Source organism: Anoplopoma fimbria, chromosome 1 (assembly GCF_027596085.1).
Source record: "Anoplopoma fimbria isolate UVic2021 breed Golden Eagle Sablefish chromosome 1, Afim_UVic_2022, whole genome shotgun sequence".
In the NCBI taxonomy this organism is placed as follows: Eukaryota; Metazoa; Chordata; class Actinopteri; order Perciformes; family Anoplopomatidae; genus Anoplopoma; species Anoplopoma fimbria.
In genome coordinates this window covers 9,569,248-9,580,222 of record NC_072449.1, presented here as the reverse complement: position 1 = coordinate 9,580,222, position 10,975 = coordinate 9,569,248, and the positions used below count along the sequence as shown (strand labels likewise).

At 37.4% G+C, this 10,975-nt stretch overlaps 1 protein-coding gene across 1 annotated transcript; it reads left to right on the top strand.

Moving 5' to 3' along the window:
* The first annotated feature begins 3,626 nt into the window (after nt 1–3,626).
* On the top strand, nt 3,627–10,740 carry LOC129092982 (acetylcholinesterase-like). Its single transcript, XM_054600873.1, has 10 exons — nt 3,627–3,710; nt 4,739–5,051; nt 6,491–6,725; nt 6,812–6,944; nt 7,046–7,197; nt 7,372–7,558; nt 8,012–8,322; nt 8,850–9,059; nt 9,155–9,312; nt 10,063–10,740. The coding sequence occupies exons 2-10, from the start codon at nt 4,748–4,750 to the stop codon at nt 10,155–10,157; spliced, it is 1,785 nt and encodes a 594-aa protein (XP_054456848.1). The 5' UTR covers nt 3,627–3,710; nt 4,739–4,747; the 3' UTR covers nt 10,158–10,740.
* The last annotated feature ends 235 nt before the right edge of the window (nt 10,741–10,975 follow it).

Genomic DNA, 10,975 nt, shown 5'->3' with positions numbered 1-10,975 from the left:
GATGTTTTTATTTATTTTTTTGACAGGCGTGATGACCCTGATGACCCTGAGAATGCAGTGTGCAAGGTGTCTATTGATTTTCCTTTTGACCCCTGCAGGAATAGGCCATGGCTCTACCCAGTTCTATTGCGTACCATCTGGGTTGTCTGTGGCGGCCTACTTCTTCTTCCTTTGTTATTCACCGTTATTCTAGCATTGCTTAGATGCAAGATTTCTATCTTGACAAAATGCATTTCAACTTGAGAATGTTTTTTTTTTTTTTAATCTAAGCTAGTTCCTTTCTAAATGCATTTAAATGGTTCTTCAGCTCTCCAGGTCTGGATCTGGTTTGACCACTTTATTTTCTCTTGGGCCTTTTCTTAGTGTGATGAATTTGCTCAGCAATGCAGTTGTTTTAGTCATAAAAACTTTCAAAGAGAACACGAATATTAAGCATCAAAAACATGTTTTTTTTCAGAAGGAGGTTGATTTTTTTCAGAGCTTTCTATTCAAACCTATTATTAAAAAAAAGTGCTGCAATGTTGCAAATTTGCATCACTGCCGGTAGAAATATTTTTGATGCGAAACATTCGCAGCAAAGAATCTCAGATTTGTTTGCCGTGTATTCGTCACGACGCCTCCAAGGCACTGCCTTTTTGTTCTTGCATTATCCAGCAGTCTTTGAAATTTCTAGCTTTTTTGGGGGGAAATAAATACAAGACTTTGTACAAGACTTAAGTGCTTCAAAAAGTTCAAGCTTCCAATTATTGCACACACACACACACACACACACACACACACACACACACACACACACACACACACACACACACACACACACACACACACACACACACACACACACACACACACACACATTCAAATGAAATAGAGAAAGACAGGGAGAGCAAGACATAAACCAATATCCCTCTCTGTGACACCATGATTGGATATTTACTATCGTATTGCTCAATGCTTACACACAAGAAATGTATTAAATGATTTTTTTCCTTCCTTCTTTTATTTTTCACTGCTTATCCCAGCCTTCATAACAGCAGATTGACATTAAAAGGGCATGGGTGAAATTAACTTGTCCTTGTATGTGTGTGTGAGTGAGTTTGTGTGGGTGTTTGGGGGTTATATCCCAGTCCCAAGCCTATTTTGATGATGTTGGAATGAGAGAGAGAAAACATTGTCTCAAAGGCTCCTATCAAATGCCTGTCATTTCTCCCTTTAACTGCCTAATCCCTGATGGTATGTGGTTATGGGGCTGTCTCGTTTCTCAAATAAATTGTTTGCCGCCTCGCTCTTTTTTTTCTGTCTCTCTTCCTACTTCTGTCTGTGCATATACCCAACTCTCCAGGCGAGCTGTACATGTCTCTAAGGAGCCAGACCTCCCACAGCTCCCCTTCTTTTGTGTTGATGTCCACTGTTACAGCTGAGTGATACGTTGAAAGATAGGGAAGACAGCGAGAGAGAGAAAGACAGGAGCGACTGAACAAAGAAAACAAATAGTTGTATAGGGGAATGGGTTAAATGTTTTGCTGTGGTTTGAAATTGTTGCTTTACTTAGTTAGCCAGGAGGAGGAATTTAATTCCCTGTCTAAGCAAAATCTGTGAAAAAACTAATTTATGTAAATCATTAATACTGATTAGATCATAAGAACATTTTTTTTTTAATACCAAGATTAAAATAAATTAAATAGTTATAATACTAACAATGAATTGTTAAACTAAAGCTCTTTACGGTGTGGAGACTGCTGTTTGTGACTCAGGTGAAACTAAAGTAAAACTTGACATTTTGTCACATCAGTCATTGTCCTGTGGGTCCTTAGTGTCGTGAGTTGTTACTGTTGTTTCGCTAGGCAAGTGAGTCTTTAGTCTCTCAAGTTAATGTCAACCACGCTTTTTTTGCTGAGTAAGTGTGACAGAGCTTTATTTTGAAAAGATACTATGCATTAATGAGGGGAAATTGACGCCTGCAGACATGTTCAAAACTGACCCTATTTAGGGAACCTAGAATGTCCTAGTTTGAAGCTTAGGGCCACTGACCAAGCGTAGTTATAAAACGAGTTGGTAGTGTTGTAAATGCAAGTTAATCCAGATCTCCCTGGAATTGCTTGACTTCAGTCATATGGAGAATCTAATATGGTTCGTACAGAATATGCAGACCGTAGTGTGAGGAAGAAAGAAAGGGCAGAAACAGGAAGTGTTACAATAATGAGGAAAAAACATTGTGTCATCATGCCAAATTAGCTTTATTTCCTGTCATAAAAGAGAATATACTGCTTGTCCATTAAGACATACATTGATTACTAATTCTGGATTCACCACAGTGTTATGCTTGATACCAACCAGGCATATTTCTTGCCATATATATGCACAGTCATGAAGCAATAAAACTCAATGACAATAAAAGTCATTTTTATTGTTATAAGTTCAATTAAGTCATACCTGAATGAGGCGTAAAAAACGTAATGATCTTTGCAGAACATGAGCCTTGTGGATAATAAAAATAAGAGATAGAACAGAGGGGAAGCTAGATTAAATACTGTCAGGAAAAAAATATAAATGATGACGTCAGTGTCTGTGTCTTAAATCAACCCACCACTGTGTAAAATGTACAATGAAGCCCTGTTTTCAACTCTGCATAATGCTAATGTTATTGTCTATTGTTGTTGAACTGATGACCAGAATATAATCAAAATGATTATGTAGGTGACCAGAAGAGAGGCAGTGATTCCTCCAAAATGCATTGCTGACACTGGGAAAGTATCTATATACTTTCTTAAGTACTATAATGTGAGGTATTTGTATATTACTTGAGTATTTCTGCTACTTCACACTTAAAATACAGAGGGGAATATTGATATTTTTACTCCATTATATTTATCTCACAAATGTATTTACTACTGTGGAAATTACGATTGCACATAAAAAACACAATGAGATTACAAACAAATTAATTATTTATTATTGGATTATTTAATATAGAACCAGATATTTGAATTGGGACCTCTTGTGTCTTGTTGAGTCCGATTTTCATGTTTTAGATAAGGTCTGTAAGCAGGCTGGACAAAACTGTTTATAAAGTAGTTAAAATGAATCCCACCTCAACCAACCGTACAATACAGAAACATGCATCTTACAGACCGATGCACCAGTATTTTCAATCTAATAAATGTAAAATCACACTTCAGTTGCAGGGTGGCGTTTTTCTGCTTTTACTTTTTTTTTACTAAATTTTCGTTTTGCTGATAACACTTTACTTCAATAGGATTTTGAATCCAGAACATGCGTTTTTTAATGAAGATATTTTACAGTGTTGCACTGCTACGTTACTGAACACTCAACAGACATATGACAGGTGACCTGTGTTTTCCAATGAGTATTGCATGTATGAATACCATGCAGGCCAGAAGACACAATTAATCTAAATATAATAATAAATATATATATTATTATTTTGGATGGAAACTCAGTTTTACTTCAGTAAATCATATTTCTTTACTTATAATTTTTGTCACTTTATTATTATTATTGTTGTTGCTAGTATTATAACTGTAGTAGTAGTAGTAGTAGTAGTAGTAGTAGTAGTAGTGGAAGTAGCAGCTGTAGTTGTGGGTGGCACACATGGTCAGCCCAGATACAGTACAGAGGGACAGTGTCCACGCCTTTTTCATCCCATCAATACGGTGTCCTCATTCGATCCAGCCAGGCAATCTGACAAGGTAAGACGTCACAAAGGCTTTTTTATGAATGTTTTGAAGTTTGAAGTTCAGGAAATGTTTGAGTCTGAGTGTGCGCGTCTGTCGGCGACGCGTTCAATGTCTCTATTAAATCCGGCTGAACGCGGCTGTTCCTTCTGTAAAACTCGATGCGCTTTTCTGTCACTGCCTATTTAAAGTAAATCCGGCGTTTCATCCCGCGGTGGTTTCTCTTTTTTTTTTTTGTATTCAAATATTTGCGGATTATAATAAAAACGCTTCTAAAGTGAATGATCACTACAGCTGCCGTTCTTTTGCACTCCTTAAGAAACTGGACCTTTGATCCGCACTAAATTAGCCAATGTGCCAGTTGGTTTGCTTCATGGTAAACATGTTTAAATCGTTGCTGTCAGCTCATATAGTTATACATGCATGCTGGCGTTTTCCAAAACATTTAAACTTGGACTATGCCTTAAACAGTAATATAAATTAATCTTTAACCCCAGTCTGATCAAAAGGAATAGATAATTCTCTGAAATATTTAATAAACTTTATTTTATTTCGACAACATCCCACACCGACATGGGTAAACAAAAAAAATAGATGTGTTCATGCCTGTGGGTTTGAAATCCCTCAAATTATTTACTTAAGTTACTGTAGGTAAATTGGGAATTGGGTGTGTCAGCACCCACTGGGCTGTATTGACATAGCTTCATAAGGAGTGTATGAAAGAAGAATGTATCCGTGGTAAAGTAGAGTTTAGGTCATGTCTGGTGTTCTGGCAACACCGGTTGTTATAATAATAATTCATTGTAATAATTCAATCAATAGGCTATATGTTGATAAGTACTGTATTGGCATAGCTTCGGCGTGTATGGAAATGGAACTTATCTGTGATAAAGTACAGTTAAAGTCATGTCTGGTATTCTGGCAACACCATTTATAAAAAAAAAATAATCATTCAGTGTAATAATTCAATCTAATTGGCTACATTTTAATAAAAATAAATGAATAATAAAGTGTTTTTCTGTGCTGTCTTTTTTTCTCCCCAGGATTTTCCAATGGCGAAAGTCTCTCCCTGTTCACGTCTCACCCTTCTTCTTCTTCTGATACCTCATTTCCTGACTGTATCACCTGCCACTCAGGATGACCTTGTTATCGACACCACGCATGGTAAAGTTCAAGGGAAGATGCTTTCAGTGCTGGGTGGTGATGTTAGAGCATTTTTAGGAATTCCTTTTGGAAAACCACCTCTGGGGAAACTGCGATTCAGCGCTCCAGAGCCAGTAGAGAGTTGGGAAGGAGTGAAGGATGCCACCAAATTCCCAAATTCCTGCTACCAACTGCTGGATAAAACCTTTCAAGGTAGGATACATGTTTACGCGGATGGGCACAATGCCTACATATACAGTATATGCCTTCATATACAGTATATTGTGATGTGTAAATGTACTGTAGATTATTCAAGTGGATGAGTTAAAGCCCTGCTAAAAAGTTCTAGTTAATAAAAGCACTCGCCTGAAATGACAGCCAATACTTGATGACTCATCAGGACTATTCAGAGCCCCTGATGTCCCAAAAGAGGTTTGATTATCATTTCTTTTTTTGTGCACACCAATTTTCCTTTTGTATACACAAGTCATTATTATGTGCAAACAAAGCATATATTAAATATCATTTGCAAGGTCTCCACTGGGTGTCAGGATTCTTATTTTTATTTTATTATCAGCTGGATAGCATTTCTTGCTAATCAATATATGTAGTGTGCGTGCACATTGGGATGTGGCATATGACGTGTGATACGAATTCAAACAAAGAAGGTCATCTAAGTATGTTTGATAAAAAAGATTACCTTAAAAGACCAATGTACCATCTTACGGTAGGTTATATAACGCCATGCCACACACCCACACACACACATGATTGTTTAATGATTGATTACTGTGTGTAATAAATCTTGGATGTGAATGGTAAGAAACAGTTTGATGCCATTTTACCAGTTGAGCATACACAAATAAGCATACACAAGCACATAAGCAAACACAATTCAACACCAGCCAAGTCCCCCACCCATGAGAGGCTTTGGGGCTGGGTCATGGTTACATATTTATTCTTAGACACAGCCACCTGTCATGGGTTGTTTAGCAGTCAGCTTCAACCAGTGCCGGGCATATGTAGAGAAATAGTAGCCAAATTTACTCCAAATATAGATATGACAACACTGATAGATATTGAGGCTGGGCCGCTGTTCTTTCTTTGGACAAAGCGGTGCTCTTTAGGAGCATTACAAACATGGGATTTATTCATTTATTCACTTCTTTTGTTATTGTTTGTGAGCTATTGGTCGTAAACTGCCATATGAGTTAAATAAAAACTCAGATGATATTTAATCTAAAAATAGATCTTGCCATAAAATGTCATAGCACTTACTGTATTCATATTAGTCTGTTGCAATTATTGTTTTCGTAGTAATTTTCTTCTGCACTGTACTTTTGCTCTGGTTTATGCTTTTAGATGCTTGTTTAAGAAAGGAGATGCACTCATGACTTCTGGTGACTAGTAGTTCTCTTGAATACCTATGTTGAATACACTTATTGTAAGTCGCTTTGGATAAAAGCGTCTGCTAAATGACTGTAATGTAATGTAATGTAATAATGAAGTTAAAATTGAACTGACTGTACGACCAAAGTATGTCTATCTGTAAACATCTGAAGGAACAGAGATAAGAGTGTATATCAGTTGCTAGACTACAGACAGCCAATAAGCCTCTAGTGACATTTGATACATTTTGTCATTATTTAAAGGTTTCCAAGGTTCAGAGATGTGGAACCCAAACACTCCTTTAAGTGAAGACTGTCTGTACCTAAATGTCTGGTCTCCACGTGTCAACAAAACCCAGCCTAAGCCGCCACCACTGGCTCCTGTCCTTGTCTGGATCTATGGAGGCGGGTTCACTCAAGGAACATCCTCTCTGGACATTTATGATGGTCGCTACTTGACTAAATCTGAAGGTGTTGTTGTGGTATCAATGAATTACAGGTAAGAACTGAAGAATACTACATATAAAAATCTTCAGTTAAATGATGTTGGCATCTTTTCCTCATTCTAGTGCTCATTTGTTACAGAGTCGGAGCTTTTGGTTTCCTGGGTATGCCTGACAACAAGAACTTCCAGAGCAATGCAGGCCTGCTGGACCAGCGCTTGGCCCTCCAATGGATTGCCAAAAACATAGCTGCTTTTGGAGGTGATTATACAAAGGTAAAATGTTTTTCGTCTTATATTCAAAAATCTGAATAATAAGAGTTGTTTATATTGTTTGAATAAACAATAAAAAAACAGCCATTGGCTTTTGTTTCCAGGTGACTCTGTTTGGGGAGAGCGCTGGGTCAGTGTCTGTGGGCCTCCACCTGCTCTCTCCAGGAAGCCATGGTCTTTTCCAAAGGGCTGTGTTACAGAGTGGCACTCCCAATGCACCATGGGCCACAATAAGCCAGAATGAGAGCTGGCAAAGGTAGGATTTTTGGGAATTCAGTAACCCTCTTAAATCTTTCCACTCGTTCCATCACTCATAACATTTGTCATGCCATGGTTAAGTACCGCCTCATTGATTGTTTGAAGCCGCAACTTGCAACCATTTACATTAAAGTTACATCAGGCCTTGCTCCATCTCTACGTCAATATTCAGGTCTATGAAGCTGGCGATGCTACTGGGTTGTCCCTCATCTCCTCCATCTGATATGAAAGCTTGTCTGCAGAAGGCTGATCCTCAGGAAATCTCATTGAAGCAAAATGATGTTCTCACACAGCCTGCAATGTTAGGCATACCTTTTGTCCCTTGTGTTGACGGGGACTTCCTACCAGATAAAGTCGAAGTAGGTGTGTGTGTGTTGTGTGTGTGTGTGTGTGTGTGTCTGTGTGTGTCTGTGTGAGTGGGTATGTTGAGACACCAGGTGTTAATGTGGCTATTACACATGAAACAGGTATTGGTGTGTTTCATAAATAAGTTTCTGTATATTTTCACAATCCTACCTCGATAAGCTGATGTAACAAACTCCATTGATTTCTAGATTCAGCATTTGAATAACTATATTTCCAAGCTGGCACACATTTAAACCTTTCACACATGTAAATACACCTTGAAATGCAGTTGACATAATAATTACTGTATATTATGCAACATGGCTACAAGTACACATTTTAAAAAAAAAAATTAAACCAACTCAAATGTAAGCACACTGGGTAATTGCTGCAATATCATTTGCTAAAAATGAAGAAAATACTTTTTAGATTACAAACATCAACAGCCTTTTTGTTTTTCCCTGCAGGTGTTGCTAAGTACCGGTAACCTTCCAAAGAAAGAGGTGCTGTTTGGCTTGAACAAAGACGAAGGGCCCTACATCCTAGTTTATGGAGTTCCTGGGTTTGACATCACCGGTCAGAGTCTCATCACCAGAAATGAGTTCCTAAAAGGAGTGGCAATTGCAATGCCACATGAAAGTGATGTCACTAGAGATGGGGCCGTGTTCCAGTACACTGACTGGACAGATGAGAATAACAGGACGAAAAATCGGGACTTGCTTGGTAGTCTGCTTGGAGACCAACTGTTTGTTTGTCCTGTGCTAGAGTTCGCTCACAGGTAAAGAGACATTCTGAGTTTCAATGCTATATGCTCCGCCATGTCTTGACTATTATCATCAGGGAATTTGCTCCGCACACTGCATATTTACAATTGTGCATTTAACTTTATTTAACAGCTTTTTTTTTTTATCTTTCAATCTATACTTTTTTACAGTTTTATCTTTTATGTTTATTTATTCTATTTTTCACTTTAATATTTTACTGTGACCTTAAGAGTAGGCCACATTGCATTTCACTTAACATATCACTTCTGAATCTTTGAATTCTTGAATCCTTGTTTTAGGTACAAATTAGACAATACAATCGAAAAAAGTCCAGTTTGAATCCATGAAATTGAAGATTTATTAGATACCAAATACAAAAAAATATATATATCACAAAGCAAAAGTGGAGCCTTTCCTTCTTATCTAAGACAAGCAGTCAATCCTCTTACACATGTTTTCCTGTAATTAACCGGACCTTGTGCAGTGGAAAAATAGTACATTGCTGTATGTTTATTCATTTATTTGTTTATTTGTTTACCAGGTACTCTCAACGTGGTGGTAACACTTTCCTTTATTTTTTTGACCACCGGTCATCCGTCAATCCTTGGCCAGAATGGATGGGCGTAATGCACGGCTATGAGATTGAATTTGTCTTCGGAATGCCTCTGAACGCATCCCTGGGATACACGAAGAATGAAGTGAACATGACAAAGAAGTTTATGAAACACTGGGCCAACTTTGCTCGGATGGGGTATGCATAGTCAGATAGACAATCAGTCACTCCAGCTGTTTGAAGAACCCTCAGGTCACTGTTGAATTGTCTTGATTGGCTGTTCTTTTATTCAGGAATCCAGGCATTGATGGATATAACTGGCCGACGTTCACCCCTGAACAGCAGGAATATGTCACTCTGAACTACAACCATCCAGAACGAAAGAGGATGATGAGAGCTAAAGAGTGTCACCTCTGGAACACATTCATTCCGAAAGTACAGAAAGTCTCAGGTTAGACATCTATCTATCTATCTATCTATCTATCTATCTATCTATCTATCTATCTATCTATCTATCTATCTATCTATCTATCTATCTATCTATCTATCTATCTATCTATCTATCTATCTATCTATCTATCCATCTATCCATCCATCCATCTCTTATACATTCATCCCTCCCTTCCACACAATCAATACTACAATACACACAAAACTCTATAAAGTTTGTAGTAGGAGGCATTGCATCAGGCTCTGCAAGGGAGGCGTTTTGCCTCGATGAGCCGGTGGAGGAGATCCAGGCTTGCTCCCCTCCACTTCAACACAATACTGGATGTCTGAGTGGGAGGAAAGTAGGGTCAGTCATCACTTCCCAGAACTCTGATCACTCACAGTGTGAATAATATTCATACTACTCTCTATTGTGGTCATTACTCTCGCACACACACACACACACACACACACACACACACACACACACACACACACACACACACACACACACACACACACACACACACACACACACACACACACCCTGTACCGTCTTTATCCAGAATTACCCTTTCTACAATTTCTTAATAACATTATGAAACGATAAGTTCACTAGTTTTCTAATCACTTACTGACTGACTAATCATTCAAAATATTACCGTTGTATAACAGATAACTGTGCATATAGTTATACAGCTTCTTCCATTTATAAAAAATTTTTTGTCAAATATTACAAAATAAAAGTCTCTCTCTGTCTCTTTCTCCACAGATGATCTGCTGTCTTGTGTTAAAGCAAATGGGATTATACTCCACTGTAACTACACCTTCCTCCTCTTTCTATTGGTTATAACTTTAATCTATTAATATATATGCATTCTATACAGACATATCCAAGAGCTTGGTCTTTACTGTTATTTCAAACATTTTGGAATTTACTGAATATTTAAATGTATGAAGAGTGTGGTTTGGTTAAACAAATTAACCTGTTTGTTGCAACTGTTCCTTCAATAACTAGCATTAACAGTGATTGATTTATTAAGCGATGCAGCTATTCAGATATCATGGTATAGCAACATGATCCCCAGCTCTGCAGGCATTGTATTTTCATGAGGGATCAAGCCATCCCATTTATTTTGCAGGTCCTGGTGCTGCACAATGCACAACAATAAAACAGTGGTTTAAGTTATGACATGAACATTTTATTTATCATAATATTCAGCGACTGTTTTTTCTACTTGGTTGTGCCTTTCTTTCAAAATTGTTTGTATAAATGTTGCTTACAGTTAAAGTTGGTTGATTGAAACATTTAAGTGCACTTGTATTGGAAAAATCGGCTCGTGAACATCATGCAGTGGACTTCAATCAATGCATTTTTTGCTTGTTGTCTAATAAAATCTGTCCCGATTTGCTATAACAACTTCCAGTCTAGTAGACTACTTCTTCAAAATGACAATCAGGGATGCTCTAGTTTTTATTAATGTGTTATCTATTGTATTTATGACTGAAATGCAAGAAATCAGTTCTTGCATTTCAGTCATAAATACAATTGAAGATTTGGATATAATGATGATCAACATTGAGATCTGTTTTTTAAAATCAATAAATGTATTATTTTGTTTGATGATAACTGATTTAGTCAGTGAAAATATGTACTATCGTCAGTCAGTCCTTTAATTCAAAAA